At 39.9% G+C, this 23,407-nt stretch overlaps 1 protein-coding gene across 4 annotated transcripts in view; it reads right to left on the bottom strand.

Annotated features, from left to right (window-relative positions):
• Positions 1 to 23,407, bottom strand: part of fry (microtubule binding protein furry) — a 1,034,138-nt gene that overhangs the window by 85,383 nt on the left and 925,348 nt on the right. For all 4 annotated transcript variants that reach the window (XM_083126340.1, XM_083126342.1, XM_083126341.1 and 1 more), the window contains one exon: positions 6,470 to 6,577. In XM_083126340.1, the coding sequence (XP_082982466.1) occupies positions 6,470 to 6,577 (108 nt within the window). The remainder of the gene's footprint in view (positions 1 to 6,469; positions 6,578 to 23,407) is intronic.

The following is a 23,407-nucleotide window of genomic DNA, read 5'->3' as shown; positions in this document are numbered from 1 at the left end:
GGCTCGACCTTTGGCCGCCGCCAGGGCAGATTTTTTAAAATTTTCCCCTCCTTTATAGAAACAGTTGTGATATTCCAAAATTTGAAAAATTACATCAGCTTAGAATTCCACCTAGAGCATTGACGTGAATTTTTTTATGGTTTGCTTCCTCTATTGCCTATATATTTTCAATACTTTCGCGATTACGTAAGTCTCTTAAACTATTGATAATATCTAGATAACAGCAAAAGCAAACCACATAAAAATTCACGTCAGTGCTCTAGAAGGAATCCTAAACTGATGTAATTTTCCAGATTTTGAAATATCACAGCAGTTTCTCGAATGGAGGAAAATTTGAAAAAATCCGCCCTAGCTTCCACAGAGTTGTAAAACTAATTATCGGATTTTTGATTAATTGAGTTGGTTTTTAAGTCCACTTTATGCACAGTAAGGCTAATCGGGACTGGACCTACAGTTTAAAGTGGGATCCGAACCACTATGTGCCTCCACCGGGAATCGAACCTTGATTACAAGACGACGACGCTACCACTGCGCCATCGGGGAGGCCCTATATCGGGTTTTTCATCTTGTTTATAATGTTCCCTACTTCTATTTTTCGTTGCTTCTGCCACGTTGACCACTACGTTCGGTACGTTTTTTGTAATCTCAGAGGGTAAAACACTTTTTGCTATACAGTCTAAATTTTTTGAGACGTTTAACGTGAATAGAGAACCTGAAGCCACCGCAAGCAACAGGATCACTAAAGTGAACCACTACCACAAGGGATGTGTGAAACGCTGCAAGGGCTGTGGTGTGTGTGATTTGGCTGCTAGAGATAAATATTCAGAAACCACAGTTTATCTGTACCACCGAAAGCGGAGGATTTGTTATTCTTTTTAAACCTCGAATTCTGGATTCTTTACCGAATAGGAAATCCGGTATTTGGTTAATCCATCTCGATTCCTGTAGGTATTTTTACCCAAAGCCGAAATCCTGTATTTGATTAATTCATCTCGTTTGCTGTAGGTATCTTACCCGAATCGGAAATCCTGTATTTGGTTAATCCATCTCGATTACTGTAGGTTTTTTACCCGAAGCGGAAATCCTGTATTTGGTTAATTCATGTCGATTCCTGTAGGTTTTTTACCCGAATCGAAAATCCTGTATTTGGTTAATCCATCTAGTTTCCTGTAGAGTTTTTTACCCGAAGCGGAAATTGTGTATTTGTTTAATTCATCTCGATTCCTGCTCACGGAATCGGGTGAACCAGGTAGGGAGGCTACGGTTTGGCAAATCTAGATACATCTTCAACATTGCAGGAACTTGAATCACAGGATTGCTTATTCCAGGACTTCAATCCCGACCTGGGCGGGTGGTCTTTGTGAGTGTCCCTTCAACAATTTCATCGTATCATTACTCTTCCTCATCGTTACGATTAGCCAAAGTGGCAGACAAGTGATGCTAAATAACAAAACAAATAAAAATCCAGCACTTCAAGGTATTCGTAGCTCTTCCAGCGAATGATATTCCCATGTAAGAGCATACAATTAAACGTGTCATTGCCACTTTTTAGTTTTCACATCACCCCCACTCACGACCGGATCAAGGAAGTGTGGGGCGTTACTCCCACACCCCCTATACGCCTTCATGGCGTGGTGCTATGCACAGGGGAACACTTTACTTTTTTAATTCCTTTAGCTATGCACGCGTCGTTTAAGTGATAGGTTATTCCGCAGAAAGTACTGTTTCTCAATTGCTAGTGAGCAGTTGATGTCTAGCATTCATCTCACAGTTGCTACACAAACGCTCCAAGTAATCTTCAGACACGGGTGTGAAGTGTCTGCCATCTACATAAATAATCCCTACCGGACTCTTTACGAGAAAGCAGCCGGCGTCTGTCGGGTGAATCAGTTGGAGATGTTGGGGACGGAGAACACATGATGGGGGTGCTTATGATAGGATACGACTTGAACGATGGCTGGGGGGGATTAGAGTGTCACCAAGGATGCGAAATCAATGAGTGTACTAAAGTGTGATTTGATTTCCCGTCTTTGCACCACAACATCCTTGCCTTTCGTGCCGGTGGGCATGGAAAGAGTACAACAGTCCGAGAATTAGAATATATTGCAGTTAGCGAAGATTATCAGTACTACGACTGTAATATAGTTAGCAGCAAACCTTGCAAGTGCTACTGCTACAGGCATTCACATATCCGCCATCGATTGAAATGTGTCGAGATATATTCTCGGAAGGCTGTTTGGCGTGATCCGTTGCCTTCTCGCGAAAGTCTTCTAGATGACAGTGGATTGAGTTTACGGCGAGGAGGGACAATTACGCACTAGTTGTGCATTTATTTCAATACCGTCGGATTGGGCACTGCTATTTGATGAAGGGTTTAGTGTGCAAGAGAGTATGAATTTCTCTCCATGTTGCAAGTCGAAACTGTTTTTCAAGTTGATTAGTAAGCTAGACACGATGTTTGAAAAATATGATTAATAAGTATTTACAGAATCCCATGTATTCCTTATGGGAAATCGACTTCAACTTCAAGTTACGGCTAATCAAATAGGAGTTTCGACTTTTCCTACTACTATGACATAGTTCAACGTGTCCTTTTTCCGTCCACGTACTTTTCTACGTCACGTCATTGGATGTTTGATATTTCCGAGAAATACGTGTTTTTTGTTTCAGATAAAAAACTGTTTTAGGGAGCAACCACCCCCCTCAAATGTCAAGATGAGGAGAAATTGAAGTGGGGATCTAACTCCGAAACCACATAAATATGGCATAGAAAGAAACGGGGCATAGGGCCCCTTTATACACCTGCCAAGTTTCGGAGGGGGACACAGGGGTCAGATCGTGAATGGGACAAACAACCGTGACCTTGGTCGTGTTCTCGGAGGAGCTGCCGTTCAGTGTTAGGATGTTTTGTAGACATCGGGGGGGATCGAGTGGGCAGAGCTAAGCAGTACACGGTGCTGGGAAGGCTAGTAACAGCAGTCGCTTTAACCCCTCCACGTAATCCCGTTCCTCTCACGTGTTCATTGGTCGAGCAGTCTTGCGTCACGTCTTGCGCAGTGACTTGTTTTCGTTCGCCTGCCCCAGAGATAACCATATACTAACCGGAGACAACAAAGTGGTGTGTTTGTTGCCAGATGTGAAATATATTTGGCTCTCGTACCCTGTATTGTCTACACTATCAGACGATGGAGAGAGGGGGAGAGGGAGGGAGGAGCATCGTTAAACACAACGAGAAGTAAAAAGAGAGAATCTCACAAAAGAAGGATATGTACACAAGTATCTACCACATGCAAATTGCCTCATATTGTCCTTTGCATTTGCATCTATATCCGCAGGCACCCTTTGTAGCATTACCGCGGTGTCTCGGACCATACGAGCAAACAATAAAACCAAGCGCTGCAATTCCATATAAATGGCAAGAGAAGCGGCAATCAGACTGAATTTGTGCACTTCAAAGACGACAAATTTTCAAATGGAGAATTTAATCCCGCTGGCGAAACTTTTCCTTGTGCGATATTCAAATTACGATGCCCAGCAGTGCTCCCGGCTTTCTCCTGTTTGGGCGAGCCCGCCTGGCCGAGCGGTTGAATGAGCTAATCGAAAGCCAAAATTTGTATATTTGCACTCGACGTCGCTTTCCTACCTCTCTAGGTCCATCGAGACGATGAGGTTGAATGATGAACTGATTAAGAGCCATTCCATGTGAAAGTGGACAAACAAGGTTCATTTTTATTTTATTTTTACTCAAAGTATCAGTTATTATGTGTGACATTAAAGGGAAAAGGTATCGGTGGGAATTTATTTGTAGATACCGCCGATACTTTCTCGGCATTTTTGTCTTTCACGGAGTCCTCAAAAAATACCGTGAGACTCTTTCGAGGAGATAATTATCCTGGAAATTATGCAAAATTCGAATTTCCTTTAATTTTGCACCAGTTTTGTGTCAAAAAACTGAATTTTGTGATAGCATAACATGGAATTTAATATTCTGATGTAATTCTCAAATAAGCAAATCTTGGTAAATTTGTATACATAATTATAATTAGACTGGAATACTTACACACTAACATTAAAATATATTTTGAACAACTTAATTATTACAGTTTTGAAGCATCGATATGGGCGGGAATCGGTGAGAGTATCGGCATCGGTTCAGCCGTAGGAATTATTAACACAAACATTAGTTTTATGGCATTTAAATAACATATTGTTTCAAACCAATTACTTTTTACACTAGAAGTGGGATCTTATAGTACGTGGTGTTTCCATTTAATTTATGTAGTTCATTATGCCAGTTTGATTGATTGATTTGCTTTATTTTACTTTGCTTTTGTGCCACTTTTGGCTAATTGGGGATGAGTGATGGAATGATGAATGGGCACTCAGAAACATCCATGCCCAGGCCGGGACCCTGGCGTCGTAGCGCGATGTGCTAACCATTCTGCCACGGGGGCCGGCTCATTATGATAGTTTTGTAACATTAGAAAACTAAATTAATTCTAATTTCGTTCTAATTGTCCCATTTATTGTTTCTATACCTTAAGCTCTAAAGTATCTTACTTCATTTCTGAAACAAATCTTACTTAGAGGAATCTATTTATGATACTTTTCATAGCTATGGCATTGTTCCATAATGCTACAAAGCAAATAATGCGCATGGTGTCACACCAGTCACAGGGAAAAAAATGCTTATAAAAAAGTATGTAGTAATATTTTTAGAAACTAAAAGCATCTACATGTCGAGTAAAGTTTGCTTTGTGAAAATAAAATAATTTCTTTTCAGTAAACCCATATAATTCACAGAATTTTCTAAAAGACTGGGAAAGGTCCTAAAGCCAAGTCTCAGAAGTTCACACCCGTCACAATTACAAAAAAAAATGTATTGTCTGTAGCTGAGAATTGAGATGGGGGAGGAATATTCTGAAATTAAATAACTTTCATAAGGAAAATGAAATTACATTAATTGATAGTTACAAATTTGAAGGTGCTAAAAAAATATTTAAAAAATGAATGTAAATTTGTCTGAATGTCATGCCCGTCACAAAGGAATTGCCCTTAAATAGCCAAGAAGATAAAGACAATGAACGTCCTTGACTTACATGGGATTAGAACTAAGGGCTGGTTGGTTAGCGCGGAACGCTAACCAATCATTCACAGGAGTAGGCACCGAAGTTGTTTATTGCACATAATAAAAACAGATTAAGCAGGCGCATTGTATAATGTTGACATATCAAGCACAACATTTTAACATTAATATTAAAACTTTTACTTCGAAAATAGTAGTAATGTAGAAAGCAGCGTTTGTCCTAAAATGATGGTAAGATCATAGTCAAATCATCTTGTGCCGATAGGCTATTAGGCGAAACGGCAATACACGTATAGTGTTGGCTCACCATACCATAAAAAAAAAAATTTAAAAAATCGTGATTTCCTTTATAAACATTTGATTTAATACAGGTTGTTTCACTCGCTCTCGGCCCTTTGATTTTCGCTTATAAAAATCAAACTATTGGTCACAACGTAATGAAATTTGCTACGGACATACCTTGGTATATGAGAAGCATGGTGACGTCATTGAAGATGGCCCCACAGTCTCTCTAGTCCTTGCGTGGACATGCGCGTGCGTCTGGGCGATTCTGCGGTTAAATTCCAATCGTACGGACGTGTGCTTTCAGTCTGAGTTTTTGGCTCTGCTGTTGTGACGCACATGATATTGGTTCGGGTTTGTTCGGATTCGTTGAAAGTTCGTGCTTACTTCAGTGGATCGTGATTACAGTACAGTCATGGGCGTCCGGAAGAAGGGGCAAGGGGGGGGGGGCGTGCCCCCCCTGGAAAATGAAAGTCAACCAAAAATTATGTATTTCACACATATAATTTCATTTTAGCCACATTAATATGTGTAAATTATTGCATGAACACCATAAATTCAAATTTAAGCAATGTTTTTTTAGGGAACAACACTATTTTTGGGGAAAATGTGCCTTGTTTACCACCCCGCCTGGAAAAAAATACTTTCCTTGCCCATCCCTGGAAAAAATCCTGCGGACGTCCATGAGTACAGTAAGAGTCGGTACTCAGTGAAACAGCGTGTGTTTATCGTTCGCACGTACTGAAAACTGAGTCCATAAAATACTGTCGTGGAACAGCAAGACAGGATTCGGCTGGAATTGACGCAGTGACTCATGATGTGTTCTGAAACATGGAGAGGCGTGTGCAGGCATGAATTGACGCTAATGGCGATCACTTCCAACACTCGCTGTGACGTCACAATGCTTCTCATACACCAAGGTATGTCCATAACAAATTTCATTACATTATGACCAACAGTTTGATTATTTATAAGTGAAAAATCAGGGGATGAGAGCGACTAAACGCCCTGTATATACTTGCATCGAGTGGCTTACATTACATTCGTTATGCGAATCCTCATACGCGCCATGCATTCCAGAAATACATGCTCAACACTTACCTGTCGGAGGTGCGGCGATTGCTGGCTGTGTTGTAGGCTGCGTGGTAGTTGTCACTGTCACCGTGGGTAGAGGCCCGTGCAGGTAGCAGTCGAATTCAGTATCCGGTTCTAAGGTATACGAAAGTAATGCATTAATACATTCACATTTTCAAACTATAGTTCACAGTGAAGAATGCAGAATATTTTATAGGGAAGCCAGGTGTGGGTTCATAAAAATTCTCTGCCAAGATATTCAATATTTTTTGTACCAATAACACAGAGCCATAGATAGATATGGAGCTTTTCGGACGCTAACAAAAGAGGGCGCGGAATGAGCAAAAAGAAAAAAAGTTGGAAAATAATACTAAATGATGCACCACGACCGAAAAAAAATTGTTCCCTATTTTATCAACCGTATTATTCATTTGCAAAATATTCAGTATATATTTTTTTCTCGCTTCGCTGGCGATAGCATCGCCACTGCACTGTAAGTCTTTTAAGAGTAATAAAAACAAATACTACAATAGATAACATTTCTTTTTGAAGGATTATGTTCATGGATGGAAAATATCTGAGAGTAACATAGGATCATGTGTTGCAGGAGGTTAGTGCTCAACAAAATGAATCATAGTAAAGACATCCATGAATATGGTATATGTAAGTGGAACAATTTCGACTTACCCCATCATTCAATCACTGCCTGCGAACATCGCATACATAAAAAATCCTGTATGTTTCAGATGTAACGTAAAAGATTTGCTGTTAATGAAAAAACGGCAAAGTCGCGGCACATACTGAAGGATCATATCACTCACTATGTAGAATTGTATGTTAATATTCTAATTCTCATTACTGTTATTATCATTGCTATTGTCTTTTGTAATTGCAGTTTCACATTAGTGTATTCATTTAATTTTGTATATTACTTTCAGGTACATATGTATCATTTTACATGTAGCTTACTGCTCCACATGCAGTTCATCATGTATGTAACATTACATTGACAAGGGTAAGTGGCAGAACAGCCCTAGGCTGAACCTCGTCCGCATAATAAAGAAAATGTATTGTTATTATTAAAATGAACTCTAATAATAACAATCGATGTGCGAGAGAGTTGATTGGTCGAATCAATCACCCCGCCGAAGGTTCCGAGCTCGACTTACGGCCTGGTCATCGATCAAGAATGTAATCTAATCGTCATTCGATCCCATCGTCGCGATTAGCTAAAAGTGACAGAAAAGCGACGCTAAGTAACAAAAATACAAACAATGACAAGGATTTCACTCACCAAAGATAAAGACAAATTAACTAATTATGTCAGTGTGGGAATGGAATCTGTTTCTAACAGATATTCACAAATAAAAGAGAAATGATTTGAAGATAAAAATTATACACACGTTCCACCACACATTGTATTAGCCTAATGATCACTCAAAATAAGTTTTATAAATTCTGTATGTTTCTGAAAGAATGTTGGTTGAGATTCCTGATAGATTGATTGAAATGCTTTATTTTACTTCGCTTCTTGTGCCACTTTTGGCTAATTTGCGAAGATGAGGATGACTGATGATACGATGAAATTGATGAATGGACACTCACAAACATTCATGCCCAGGCCAGGATTTGAACCCGGGACCCCTGGCGTCGTAGCGCGATATGCTAAAATTTCTGCCACGTGGGCCGGCAGATTCCTGATATAGACAACGTCGCCTAAAAGAACTGAGTTATAGTTCATCGACTGGAACCCGATACCAGCGTTTGGGTTTTCAAAGCGATGCCAAAAGCCTCTCCTCGAGATCCTAATCTTCTTGGCGCTAGATGTCACTCAAATCTAATGGCACATCAGACTCTCCATTTTCAGGTGGATGTCAAGGGAGCGGATAAAAACGATGTATGATTCGCAGTTACATTCAGACTAAAGTTGAAAATTTCGATGAAGAACAATATTGTTAATTGACGGATCAAAATAGGTGGCCGCGGTGGCTCAGTCGGTAACGCGTCTGACTACCATGCTAAAGGTCCCGGGTTCGATCCCTGGCCGGTTCAAATCCGGGAACTTTTCTAACGATGGAAGCGGTCCCGGCGCCCACCCAGCGTCGAATAACATGGGTACCTGGGGGAAACCCTGGGGGGTAAAGGCGGTCAGGGGCGTGATGCTGATCACATCACCCCCACTCACGACCGGATCAAGAAAGTGTGGGGCGTTACCCCCACACCCCCTATACGCTTTCATGGCGTGGTGCTAAGCACAGGGGAACACTTTACTTTTTTTTTTTTTTTTTTTTTTTTTTTTTTTTTTTTTTTTTTTTTTTTTTTTTTACGGATCAAAATGCTGTGAATTTTTGGAATGGAGATGGCACATTGTATTTCATATTATGTCTACAAGTTTACAGAATAAACCCATCTAAACTCTGCATCATGTAAATCGGCGAATAAAGATCAAGTTTCCGCTCCCTACTGGGGACCAATATTCTCTCTACTTGCCTGTCAGCGTCAGTCCTCCAGTCGACCCCCTCCCAAAACGAACAAGAAAACCTACTCAAATAAATGTTCTGTTAGACGAATGTGCATTTCCGTACGGTACGTATTTAGGAGTATATTAATTGTATCGCCCCCCTGAAAATATTCCCGACCCTCATATGCCTCCTCACTATTTTTTTTCCTGGCGAAGTCACAGCCGCCTGTCTAATTGACAAATACAGGGGGTCCAAAGAGTCACAACCGAGATTTTGAAAGTACGTACTAAGTTTTGTACATGAAACTTACATCAAGTATTAACTTTGTCTATGTGTATATTTTTGAAACATTATACAAGAATATCATGCTCTGTATGAACGTTCATTATGAGAAAAAAGTTACTCAGGTGTAAAAGAGTTTCTGAACGAAGTAAGAACAAACATGGGATAAAATACAGCTGTACCTAGTTAGAGTTGCTTGCAAAAAATTTCTGTGTATCGATGGTCTGTGTGAGAATGTAACGATATATTTTTTAAGAATTTTTTGCATTAAAGACGATTTATAGGGTTCATTATAGAATATTAAAAAAATGTTTTTTTTATATATTACAAGGTGTACTTGCAACATTGGTCGTGTAAAAGGGCAGTCCATGTGCCCGACATCTGGCTATGTTAATCAATATCCAGATGAAAGAAGGAACGTTGGAATTTATCGTACATGACACGACACGACTAATGTTGCAAGTGCACGTCGCAATTAAAAAAGCAAAAACTTTTTCATGAATATCCCATAATTAACCCTATAAATCGTATGTAATGCATAAAATGCGTAAAAAAATATCGTCGTCTTATATCAATTCTATAATTACCAACACAGACCATCGGAACACATGAAAATTATTGCAAGCTACTACATAATTGTCTTTTATCCAAGTTTCTTTTTACGAGGGCTAGTAAAAAAAGAATGATAATGATTTTTTACTTACGAAATACATTAGGCAGGGTTCAGGTTGATATGGTCTTTTTGGAAGTAGTCCCCATAGAGTTCTATACACATGGCCCAACGTGTCTGCCAGTCCTGGAAGACGTGCTGGAACCCGTGTTTTGATTGATTGAATTGTTGTTTTAAGTCCACTTTATGCACAGAAAGTCTAATCGGGACTGGGGCTACAGCTTAAAGTGTGATCCGAACCACTATGTGCCTCCACCGGGTATCGAACCCGGGACCCCAGTCTTTTGACATCGTCTTCAGAACCGCCTCCGCCTTCTTTCAGAACGGCCTTTTGATGAGTCGAAACGCTTGCCCCACAGCTCCGATTTCAGACGAAAAAAAAAAAAACACGCAGCAAGATCCGGGTTGTATGTTTTGCGAGCCAGATATTGGGCAACAACGTTGGAAACGTGAGGGAGTGCATTATCCTCCATTCTCACCTGCTTCTATTCAGGCGTTAGCAATCTGGGCACCCATCTTGCACATACGCGTCTCATGTTCTAGCGATCGTGCAGAATGGTGAACGCACTACCATGGGAAATGTGTAACACGTCCGCCAGTTCATCTATTGTTATTCGGCGATCTTCTCTGGCCTCCCCGATGGTGCAGTGGCAGCGTCGTCGCCTTGTAATCAAGGGATCCCGGATTCGATACCCGGTAGAGACACAAGTGGTTCGGATCCCACTTTAAACTGTAGGTCCAGTCCCGATTAGCCTTACTGTGCATAATGTGGACTTGAAACACCAACTCAATCCAATCGGCGATTTTCCCGAACAATGACGGCAGCTGTGACAACCATGATCTAGTTTACTGCGGTGGCCGGAACGCCATGCTTTGTGGTCGAAACACGGCCCTCCTCGAACAGTTTGAACCACCGAAATGCGGTTGATCGTGGAATGACATCTTGGCCGTATGCCTGCTACAACATTTCGTATGCTTCCGTGGCGGATTTCTGCAGACGGACGCAAAATTTCAAAGCAGCGTACTGCTACTGCTCCCCACGAACAGACACCATTTTCCGTAAGCGACTTCTGACCATTCGTATTTTGTTTGCGCAGTGTTGCCAGACGCATGCGCATACGCGCTTGCAATTTTATCTGCCGAATCCACGAGACACGTTCTTCTCGCGCAAATTTGTTTCACCGCCGCACACTGTGTGATTTTTTTTTAAAAAAATCATTCTCACTCTTTTTTGACTAGCCCATGTACTTCGGAAAAAATCTTTAACACATTTATAACTTTTTACTTATAATGAACGTTTATGTAGAGCATGATATTCTTGTTTTTTTTTCCACATAGACAAAGTTAAGACTCACGTCTCTATTGCTCTTTGCACAAACGTGACAAGTTCAAAGTCTCGGTTGCGTGACTTTTTGGACACCCTATATTATTCGATGCTTATATGATGTACGGGAAAATTGTGTATTTTCTTTGCTTTTCGTCGATTAAAACAGAATCTCCAGCGTTAGACACAGAGACATGAAACGTCGTCATATCACAGCTGAACGTTACTAAAACCCACAGTTAAATTCCAGTATTTTCCCTAGGCCCAAGTTCATTCACTTTGTCTTACGTAACACAAGGTTCGAGAATTGAAGGGGGAAAAGTGCCAACGAATCGGAAAACGTCTGCCACAACCCGAAGCGGAAAGTGAAGGAAAACAGCAATGGGCAGTAGGCTTACAATTACATTTTCGTCGGCTCTATTTTCGATGAGTTCCTAGTTTGAGTTTCAACTCCGTACCGCCCGTTGCGTAAAAGAACACATGATGCCACCGTCTCGGAACTTCTATACAATTCTACACTAGAAACAAAAAAAAAAAAAAAAACAACAACAACATAGAAGATCGAAGAAGCACAGGGGAGATGACGCTCACATTACTAGCAGAATCTTTGTTCCGTGAACATCTGCCTACACGTGGACTGCGGAATCAGGGTGGTTACAAACAAGCAGAAATGAAATTCCCTGAGTCTTCCAGGTTTTCCAGGACAAAAATTTACATTTTCCCTGACAATTACAAACTAAACTAAATCGATGTTTTTGCATATAGAAATACGTAATAAACTCACACAGATCCACCTATGGTTTTGTTTTTTGTTAAGTATCAATATTATCTTCTATGAAATCGACTTAATTTCGCTATTCTTTATGATTTGAATTCAAACTGCAAAATAGTGAATCTGGAAAATTTTTACAATTCACAAGCTAGGGAAGGATTACGGAATTTTGTCATAAGCAGTAAGTTTAAAATAAAATACTTGATTATTTTTAAAGTTACGACTAAATGAGATAAGAGTGAAGAGTGAATGATTAATAAATACAATTTGTAATTTATCAGTCTCCTTATACATTCTCGGTTTTACACGTTGATATTTCCACTGAGGTTTGGAATCCTCTGCTTGCAAGAACCATGAGTGCGGACACATTTTTCAATGCATAAAGTTACTTCTCTCTTTTCTGTAAAACAAACAACTTGACTCTTGCATATAAGTGAAACAATTGAATCGAACAAAATAAAGTGTCATATTTCCTTACATTATCAATGGGATTTCTGCTTCAGTACAGTATATCCAAGTGAAGTACTGTGAAACTGACAACATGCAGTTATACCATTACTGCTGATGAAAAGGGTATGTAGGTATTAGAAATTTAACGCAAGGAATTTATAGAATTGCATTATATAGGTACCTGATTTAGCTAACCACACATTAAAACAGGAACATTCTAATAATAAAAGCTTCTGAAAGTTCATATACGAGGGGCACCTTGGAAAAAGCTCCAATGGTATCTATACGCAGCACTAATGGTCGGAGAGCGACACACACACATGCAGGCAGGAAGAAGTGGCATGTAGCTGTAATCTGGTAAAGTTGCAATGCAGCCGTTTTAGGACAGTTCTAGGTTAAAGATTGCAGCTCTCATACAGTCTCCCACTGACTGCGATGTAGCCTACATTGCACGCTCAGAATTTGGCACAGAGCCACCAGCAATCGTGTGAGGTGTGCAGACCGGAAGTCGTGAGTGATAGTATGGTCAGACGATGGTGCAGACAATTCACGGAAGGCCAATCGAATGTGCACAACCCCATACAGCTGAGTACACACGGGCCCTTTGCATCACTTCAGGTGAGAGATCTTGGACCACTCCCTGTACAGCCCTGGCCTTCAATGTACAGACTTTCATCTCTTTGTTTAACTGAAGAGGTTTCTGGCAGGGCAAGGATTGATTTGACAGCTACACTGCGGTAGAGATAGTTCGAGTCTTTGCTATCAGACACATATACCATGGCATCCAAATTTAGTGCCATGCTACGACAAATGCCAGAACAACGGTGGTGATTACGCCCAAAATTAGGTTACGATGCAATAAATTACAACTGATATTCTTGTTTCATTTATGCCTAATCGGTAGAGACCTTGATATTTTTTTTATTTTTAATTGGTGTATTTTCTTATTTTTTATTATTTACTATACGGTGTTATTTTTCCCAAAATTCACAATTTTCATTTTAGCGCATTTTCTGGCAAATATCTGAAATTATACCTTCATGGTGTTTTTAAACTATTGTTTCAAATTGTAAGTCCCATGGATTACGCCTCTTCGTGAGTGTTTGATATCTTGAAAGTTATTTTCCATACCACTTTTTTAATTTTTAGGTAAGGATTTTAGATAATGGAATTTTAATCTGACGTGACAGATACCGATATATTATGGCACCTAAAATTGGCATTATTTTTTTTTTTTGACTTGTTAGGGTTATGTTTCCCAAAATTCGCGTTTTTGTTTTAGAACATTTATCTGCCAAATATACCGAAACTTAATACTCCATTGTGCTTTTAAACTATTATATTAAATTGTAGGTCACATGGTCTACGTATTTTCGTGACAGTTTGATATGTTGGAACAGATTTTTGACGAAGTAAAAGTAAAGTGCTCCCCTGCACTTTTTAATGAGGATGTATAGTAGGGGTGTGGAGTTAGGGCCCCACACTTTCCTGATCACGGATGAAGTTAGGGGTGATGTGATCAGCACCACGCTCCTGGATACCTTTATCCCTCAAAGTTTCCACAAGGCACCAGCTTCATATGATGCTGGGTGGGCACCGGAGCAGTTTGATTACGTGGAAAACAACCCGGTTCTCCCCCGCAGGGGATCGACCCCGGGTCTCTCGCATAGTAGCCAGGCGCTTTAATGACTTAGCTCCATTATTGCTCGCTCGACAAATGCTGATGGTGCCCACTTAGCTTGGTAATTCAAAATATATCTCGTGTGACAAATACGAAGATGTGGCTCCCATGTGACGGTAGATACGCACTCGATCTCCTATTAGAACCCTGCCACTTTGCTCTGTGATGCAAATGGTTTTGATAGAAGTTGAAAAAATCGTGGGAAATAAATGATTTAATGTGGCTGTCGGAATTATTCTATAGTTTAATTTTGAGTAAAATGTTGGAAAACTTGCCTGTTCTATGTACACAAACATGGCTTAGAAAAGACAAGGATGTTGGATTTCATGGAATTTTTCGTTGTTTTAGGACATTTCTTGTAAAAAAAAAATTGCTAAAAACGCCAACAATTCGCATTTTATGCAAAATTCGGATTATTTCCATATTTCGAACGGGCGAAAAATGTGTCCAGACATCACTGCACATTCCTAAACATAACTTCGAAGCAATTACGATTTTTCATGGGTTTGGCGTTTGCGAAAAATCAATGTCCCTACTAATTGGAAATTACTTTCTGGCCACCCCTCGCATAAATCAGTAGATGGAAAGTGAAAATTTAGCAGGGCTGGCAGAGAAAAGTCAATTCTTGAAGAAAGTGATTTGCTTTTATGATTGAATGATTCGAGTAAATACGATATTAAAATATTTACGTATTTATTATTAGTATTTTATTTCATAATATTGGACATTAACTTCACTCAGTGATAGATTAATGACCATCTTTCACGAGTTTAAACAGAAAGGACAGAGACTGGCGTTAATTTCATTGCAATACTAGTGTTGCAGTAAATTTGAGGTTGGGAGCATGCACTTGCCAATTTTTATAACGTTCACCAATGCAGATTTATGTTTCACTTTTTCGTGATAGTACTTGGTTGGATTCTTCTTGATATCTAAGAATAGTGCAATGTCATTGTAAACGTATGTTAACTTGTGCGAAACCAGTAATACGTCAGGATGATGAAAGAAAATCTTCGTAAGCACTGCTACATTAAATAAGTTGAAGTGAGCCAGAAGAGTAATAAAATTCCAGGAGCATATTTGCATAGTGCCACAGTTATGACAATTTACCTCCAAAAATGCAAATTACCTATTTTTCGTAAAAAAGAAAAATCACATTTTGGCTTATTTTTCAACTTGTATTGCACCCAAGAACATAAAACATGTTACGTTCTCTTGAGAAATGTCCATTCTTTGAAAAGAATACTAAAGTTTGCGCCCTCTCCCCAAAATAGCGGGGGAAGAAGGGGCGAACTCCAGATGTTTATGTTTTTTCATTGAAATTCAGTGGTCACGACCCCAAACCCCCCTTCCTCGGTTCGGCGTTCTGAATTGTACACTGTTGCATGCTATGATGTTTAGCTGCAAAACAAAACTTATCCGAAGTAGATTGCTTCCATAGTGCCAGAGTTATAACAATTTTCCTCCAAAAATGCAAATTACCTATTTTTCGTAAAAAAAAAAACAAAATCACATTTTGGCTTATTATTCAACTTGTATTGCACCCAAGAACATGAAACATGTTTCATTGTCTTGAGAAATGTGCATTCTTTGAAAAGAATACTAAAGGTTGTGCCTTTTCCCCAAAATAGCGGGAGAAGAGAGGGCAAACGCCAGATTTTTATGTTTTTTTCCATTGAAATTCGGGGAACGTGTCCCCCCCCCCCAGCACCCTTTCCTCGGTCCGGTGTTCTGAATTGTACACGGTTGTATGCGCTGATGTTTTAGCTGCAAAACAAAACTTATCCGAAGTAGATTTCTCCCATAGTGCCCGAGTTATAACAATTTTCCCCCAAAGACTGTTCGAATTTAAAATTCCCGCCGAGAGAAATTTTTCTCTCTCTCTCTCTCCTCCTGCCATCACTGGTTTCTGGCGCAGTGGTTGTGTAGAGCATAAAAGAGGCCTAAGAGTTGAGGCCGAAACTTACGAACGAGATTTCCTGTTCCCGTGCAGAGTTCCATAACGATATCTTTAAATAAATAAATAAATAATAATAATAAAAAATCAATGAAGACGAAATTCCCTGACTTTTTTTGACACCTCAAATTCCCTGACTTTTCCAGGTTTTCCAGGTCTGTCGCCACCCTGGGAATTTCTATCGAAAAATTTATATTTCTTACTGGTGTTTTCTAAAATTTCATAATTAAATTCTGCCGTCACAGTTAGTGGTTCTCAACCTTAATGAGCCCGCGGCCCTGTAAATTCGTTCCTTAAAATCGATGCCCTACTCGTAAATAGATTTCTAATTTTTAAAAACTGTTTTTGAACCCGAACTATTTTTCCAGGAGGTTGCCAGCTCGGGCTGCAAGTCGCTTCATCCTTCCAGTTCTAACTCCAGAAAGGCCCCACGGTTGTAGTTCAAATCTGTGGGCTACAAGGGGACAGTTCCTCCTCATCTGCTTTGATTTCTCACCAGAAATAGGGAGAAATAAATCCCTACTTATCGTTGGTGAACCACGAACGAAAGGCCATCTTTCCAGGTGGTCGCCAGCTCGGGCTGCAAGTCGCAAACTTCAGAAAAATCTGTCGCGGCCCAATATAAACGACGCCAGGACCCAGTACCGGGCCGCGGGCCGGCGGTTCAGGAACGCTGGGCACAGTGATCGAACTCGTTAATAGCCGACTCATAATCGCCACCGAAGGTTTCGATTTCGAGCTGAGTACGTACGTTTCTTTGTGACTGCACTTTCTCAATTCTATCTAATGCCATTCATCATTATCGTCGTGATTAACCAGAAATGTCAGGAAAATTATGTAAAAAAATAGAAAGATTCATCGACAAATACTTCTACGTTTGCTGTATTTTAGCCACAATCAGTGGTACGATCCGCGTATCTCGCTTTGCATTGCTGTGTTCTTATTATTTTACGTAGAATTTCTTCCACTTCGGCCAGTCGCGACGATGAGAAGGAAAGATGACTATATTGAATAGAAGAAGAGATACTCACAAAAACAGCCATGCCAGGTCGTGACTCGAACTTCGGTGGCAAGATAGAAAGCCGATCACCGAACGTGTCCGGCCACCGAGCAGGCAAACTTGCTTTGTAGTAGCCACTTCAGAATTTTATAATCAATTGAGGTATCGAAGTTCAATTCTTATTTTTAGGAAGGAAGGCTGCGGGAAGAAAACCTTCATCAGTATCTCTAGAGGCAGCAGGACAATTTTTCTTGTATTTCATATGAAAATTTTAAAACTGAGACTCCTATTAAAATCACCTTACAAATAAAAATCGCTGATTTATTGATTGATTTGGTTTATTTTACTTCGCATTTCTGCTACTTCTGGTTAATCGCGAAGATAAGGATGAGTGGCGATATGATGAAATTGATGAAGGGACACTCACAAAGAACGCTCAATGCCCATGCCTGGATTCGATCTCGGAACCCCTGGTGTCGTTGCTAACCATTCCGCCAAATAGTGTTGCCCACGAGACGAGACTTTGGCCTGTCTCGTCTCGTGGAGCCTCGTGGAAATGCTGTCTCGTCTCGAAAATATTCGTTTGTCTTATGACACATGGTCAATCTCGTCTCGTCTCGAATTTTTAAAAGCCTGTCCCGTCTCGTCCCGTGGGCAACACTACCGCCAAAGAGGCCGGCTAAAAAACTCGCTGAAAATATGTCATTTTCGTAATCTGTTGTGAACTCGTTGTTTCGTTGGCAGAGGTGTTTCTATATGGAAAGTACGAGGTTCACTTGGAAACTTTTGCATCCTGGGCTTATTTGGGAGTTAAATTTTGTTTTATAAAATACATTTACATGCTTTCAAGGCTATCTCAATTTCAAACGTACGGGCATATCTTGAATTACTGTCGGAATGCTTCATCAGTGACAATGCTACTGAAGCCCTTTCCGCGGACTGATTTCTTTAGGTTTGGGTACAAGTCAAAAGTCTAGTTGGTTCGTGTCAGTCCTTTATGGCGATTGAGGAAGCAGTTCGTATCCATACTTCGAGAATAATTCTTACTGTACTGGTAGCAAGCGGCTTCGTGTTATCTTGCCTGACTTATTTTGTAAAGCAGGGATTTTTCAGAACAAGGAAAGGATTGCATCATCATTGCACCGTGCATGTGCAGTGTAAATTTTTTAAACAACCCTCGTATATACAGGAGGCGCCATAGTCTCTTTTCGCTACAATAGGTTGACAATGGATGTAAAATGCACTAGCTCTCACACTAATCGAGTTCACGCACACACACGAAAAATTCGCGAATCGACTTTAAATATGACAAGCCTAAACAAGAAAGAGTCGACAATCTCAATATACAGCACACCAATCCCAAATGAGCTCCCTCATCTTTCTATGTTGTGTACAAGGGACTTATGCATACTCGGTATCGATTAAGGAGATTACGAAGGGGAAAAAACTGAAAACAACGCAATAATAAAAGTCTAAAGTCTCGTAAAAAATGCACGCAGCACATAACTGCTTTTCAGCTTATTTGATGCGCCCCTCATGGGAGCCAGCTATATACAGTATGTAACATTCTTATTCGTACACACGGATTTTTAAAGAAAATGCTTTATTATCTGGAAGGAAATACACTCTTTTGAAATTGTTTCTTTACAATTCAATAACTAATATCATTAGGAACATAAAATCTTACCCAAATTCTGTATAACCAATGACAATAATAAATTAAATGAAACTGAAAGAGAAACATACCATTTTTTGTACAACTTTTCTATTCGTACACTTAATAATATAAAAGAAAAAAGTATATTCAGAGCAAATTGACTCACAGTTCTAATACTTTGATGCGTATCCTTTGGCTTTAATTACTGCTTGACACCTCTTCTTCATAGAATTAACCAGTTTCCGACATGTTTCAGAGCTTATTTTATTCCACTCGGCTTGCACAACAGTTTTCAACTCTTGTTTGGACTTGACGCCTGCTTTATGGACTCGCCTCTTCAAAATTGCCCATAAATGCTCGCTGGGATTTAAGTCTGGACTTTGAGCTGGTGTTTGTAGTAGTTTGGGCACATTCCATATTAGCCAATTCATGTTAACTCGCGCATTATGCTTACTGTCATTGTCTTGTTGGAATCTGTAGATAGGCGGCATGTCCATTTTTTGGACATTCTGCTTTACATTGTTCTTCAATATCTTCAAATATGTGATATAATGCACCCTGGAACACATGATTCACTAATTATTTGTGCCTGACATATGCATCCATGATACCATCAATAAACTGGATGGTACCAACACCTTTGGACGACATACAGCCCCAATTCATTAATGACCCACCACCGTGTTTAACTTTTGGAACTGTATTAATGAGATCATTGTCTTTATTTGATTTTCTCCAGACCCTATTTATCCCATCTGACCCGTATATATTAATCTTGGACTCATCTGACCATATGACACTATCCCAAAATTCCTGGTCCTTGTGGATGTGCTCTTTCGCGAATGAAAGTCTATTCCTGCGATTCACCATACTTACATACGGCCTTTTTTGTGGTATTCTGCCATGTTATCCATGCTTCCACAAGGCACGTCGGACAGTTTGATCGGACATCATCTTGCCAGCAACATTTTCTACTAACGGTCGTAACTGAGGAACACTTAGTCGGGGGGTTTCTCGCATTCTTTTTAAAATAAAGCGTTCATTACGTTTATTCAACCTTCTCTCATTTGGTTTTCTCGGCATATTCTGTGCTGAACCATCCTCTCTAAATTTGTTTACTATGTATTGAACTGTTTAGTGTGATTTATTGACTGTTTGTCCAATTTTTCTTAACGAATAACCTCTAAGAGCCAAATTATAATAACATCCTTCAGATCGGAACTAAATTCCTTCACCTTGCCCATTTCGAACACTCTGATAGATAGACGATAGGCCTACAACAATACTTACGCCAGCATTTCGCTTGACGGGGAGCGCGCCTGCATGTTCAAACTTGTTACGAAGTTGCAAACTGCACGAAATCACCCGAATAGCGGTGGCGCTGTATGCGAGGAAGATTGAAGCTCTTGCCTGTACGAATAACAATGTTGCATGAATCAGCGTGTTTTTCTCTTTTCACTGAAATTATATGCTCTTTTTATACATTTTGAACATACAATTTTATTGACATTTGTTGCTGAAACCTTCATTAACATTAATTTCCAGGTACATATGAAAATGATTATATTTACTAGTAGATATGACATTTTTTCCTCGGAAATTCTATGTGTACGAATAACAATGTTACATACTGTACGTCGCTTGGAAGGGGGAGGAGGGTGGCTTGAGTTAGAACCTCCATAAAACTCATAAAAGCAGGCAATAAACGAACATCGCTTGGGTTTCCTTCGTTTATTTTGGATGTCCCTAGACGCAACAGTGTTTTGGAACGAATAGGGGAACGGGCTACAGAGTGAGATATCCTCATCTTGCTTTGTCGCGTCTCTAAAGCGCAAAGGAGGCATGTTTGGACTTGTCTCAACGGGAGCTATATTAACGATAAATGAGTTGCCGATTGCCTCCTACTCAATAGTGACAATAGCTTCATGCAGTGATTGATCCATACCACCCTAACATCACACTACAATTTTTCATAAGAGTCGAGCATGGTAATTTTGCCTCTATATTTAACGTATGTTTCCTAAATATGAACTTATACCCCCCAGATGTAAACCCCTAGTTTCACTGGAGCACGCAGGGGGGCTGATGGGGGGAGGGGGGCTACAATCCATTCAGAAAATTTGAGAAAATCGAAATTTTTAAATGAAAGCAGTAAAGAAATCGGGAATAAACTAAAGTAGAAAAGAAGGCCCCTCGTTTAAAATGGCGCCCAATTACCATTTCTGTCTTCGAAAATTTTTTAATACGAAGGTTAAAAATCGTAATTACGAAATATTTTACAGCGTACCCTGTCCCCTCTAGATCGTAGCTATGAATATCCACCTTTACAATGCCAGGGGGAAAAAATGCCTGCGTACGTTAGTGCCTGGATTCGTGTAATCTTGGCAGTGAGTTGTATTCTGTAAACTGCTGCAAACTTAAGATTCCCAGATATTTCAGAGGAAAATAGGGACAATTATTTTTCAAAATGTTACAAAAAAGACAATCAATGTTTTCCACGAAATTATTCGAAGTTTGATTTTAATATTTTGAAATGCAATGAAAGATGAATTCTCTTAATTCTAGTGCTGGTACCGGGAGAAATGAGGTTTTATTTCAGCACTTTGGGTTGAACTTTGAAAAAAGTCCACATAAACATAGCAACTAGTCTTACTCTCATTATTAATTACTTACGACGGCTAACTAAAATAATTAATTAAATCAGAGGAGATATAGTGTAGTTTAGTTTCTATCAAAATTAGATTATCTGTAACACTTCTCGGAGCTATGGAATGCGTACATCAGTTAATCTTGCATGCTGAAATGTTCCATAACCAAAATTGACACTGAGAGATCTTAGTTTCATGGAGATAGTCTAATGCTTCGAGGAGTAACGATGGGGGGGTATAGGGAAGTAGCCCAGGGCTACCCAGGCGTCGAACGATCAAAAAAGAGGAAACGTTCGAAAAGAGTAAACGTCGTGATCCCTGCTGTGAAAGTATTGATATTCTATTAATTCATAATTAATTTATTATTGCCTGTTTGTAAAGAAATCTCGCTTCGTCACACAGCTTCTCTGAGGATGAGTTAACAAGGAAGTGACAGGTGGCATATTTTACTTGGAAACGAACCGAATAACAGCAACGTTTCACACCGTAGCGATTTTACAGGTCGCACAAGTCACCATTCGATTGGCGGAATCCTCAAAAGACAAAGGACACGTGTTGCTTCGGTGTGAAATCTCCCGAAGAGTTACACGAGTTTATACTTATTGCTTAGTATGCAAGCAGTATTGCCACCAGTTCTTTTTCGCCGGAAATGACCTACATTTTAGTCTTAATGCCTGCGTCTGGGACGAATTTGAAAATAAATCGCAATATCCTCTATTTAGAGCATTTTCACTGAGAAAAGAAGTATTTCAGTTGGAGAAGCAGACAAAATATTTATATCTATGGAATTTGTTATTCTACTACAGATTCAGTATTTTTCATATTTTGCGTCACTTTCCTATTTCTTTCGGTTTAAGCGCATCGTGGCGATGAGTATGAATGATGATTGGATGAAACTGACGAAGGTACGCCAACAAAGAAACGCCCATGCGCACGTGAGGACTCGAACTTCGGACCGTCGGAGACGACACCATGAGTCTAACACTCAACGCGATTGACCACCGGGAGAGTTGTAAGTTCTCGTACATTCTGCGAAGATTTGGTATTGTTCTGTGAAATTTCAAAGATTTTATCTGTACACAGCTCTGTAATAATACACTTTGACCAAATTGAAATAATTTAAGAAAGGCGTCTCGGAGATGTATGCTTGAGAAAACAATATGCAGTGGTATTATTAATTATAAGAATTCAAAAAGACAAAAATAATAGGTATGTTCAGTGTTCATTAACAACATCAGTTACTTATCACTAATGTACGAGTACAATTTACTCCCTTAAACTAATTTAAATCCCACATAGAAAATACTTCTGGCTGTGACTCCCAACCAATATTATTAAAACTAAGGAAAGCATATTTAAGTTGGGATGGGCGGATGCGAATTTTTTAATATTCCGATACCGGATCCGTGCAAAGAAGATAAACCAAATTTACTTTACTTTATATTCTTGAGGCATAGCAAGCTTATATCTACCTGAATATTTATAGGAAGGTCATATAGTAATTGCCAATCAATTCATTAGTGAGAACTGCTGCCTGGTTGCATATATATTAAACGTAAGATTAAGAAAATTTTCAGAGACCTTGTAGCGTCGAAACGAGGCGTCCAGAGAAAAAAAAAGTTAAGAAGAGTTGTTTGCCTCATAGCCCCTAAGGTTTGTCAAAGTACAGTTTCGTGACTATGTGACCTGTCATCTGCGGCACGTTGTTGCTAAACGTATGTTCTGTGCGGCATGGTGACTGACCGTGCTGTTGCACGATCCTTCGAAAGAATACGCAAATAAAATCACCTTGCACCTTAGAGGGCAAATTCTTTCCCTCTCGCCATCTAATAACTGGTCCGTGTGTGTCGGTTGCCTTCCCCTACATCTCCGCTGTGAATGTGGCAGCCGCGTGTTCAAATTCCCCTCTCAAAGGGAACGGCGAGCTATGACTGGCAAAGAACAAAGCGCGTGCTGTCTCCAGCGCTCCCCCGAGTGGGTGGAAGCACTCACGTGATAGCTGCCAAGTTCATCCACAGGCGACAGACCACTTGGGGGCGGGAAATGTACCTAGCGGCGGAAA

The sequence above is a fragment of the Lepisma saccharinum genome, chromosome 8, assembly GCF_977018435.1.
Source record: "Lepisma saccharinum chromosome 8, izLepSacc3.1, whole genome shotgun sequence".
Classification (NCBI taxonomy): Eukaryota; Metazoa; Arthropoda; class Insecta; order Zygentoma; family Lepismatidae; genus Lepisma; species Lepisma saccharinum.
The sequence above is the reverse complement of the archived record's forward strand: the minus strand, read 5'-3'. Positions and strand labels throughout refer to the sequence as shown.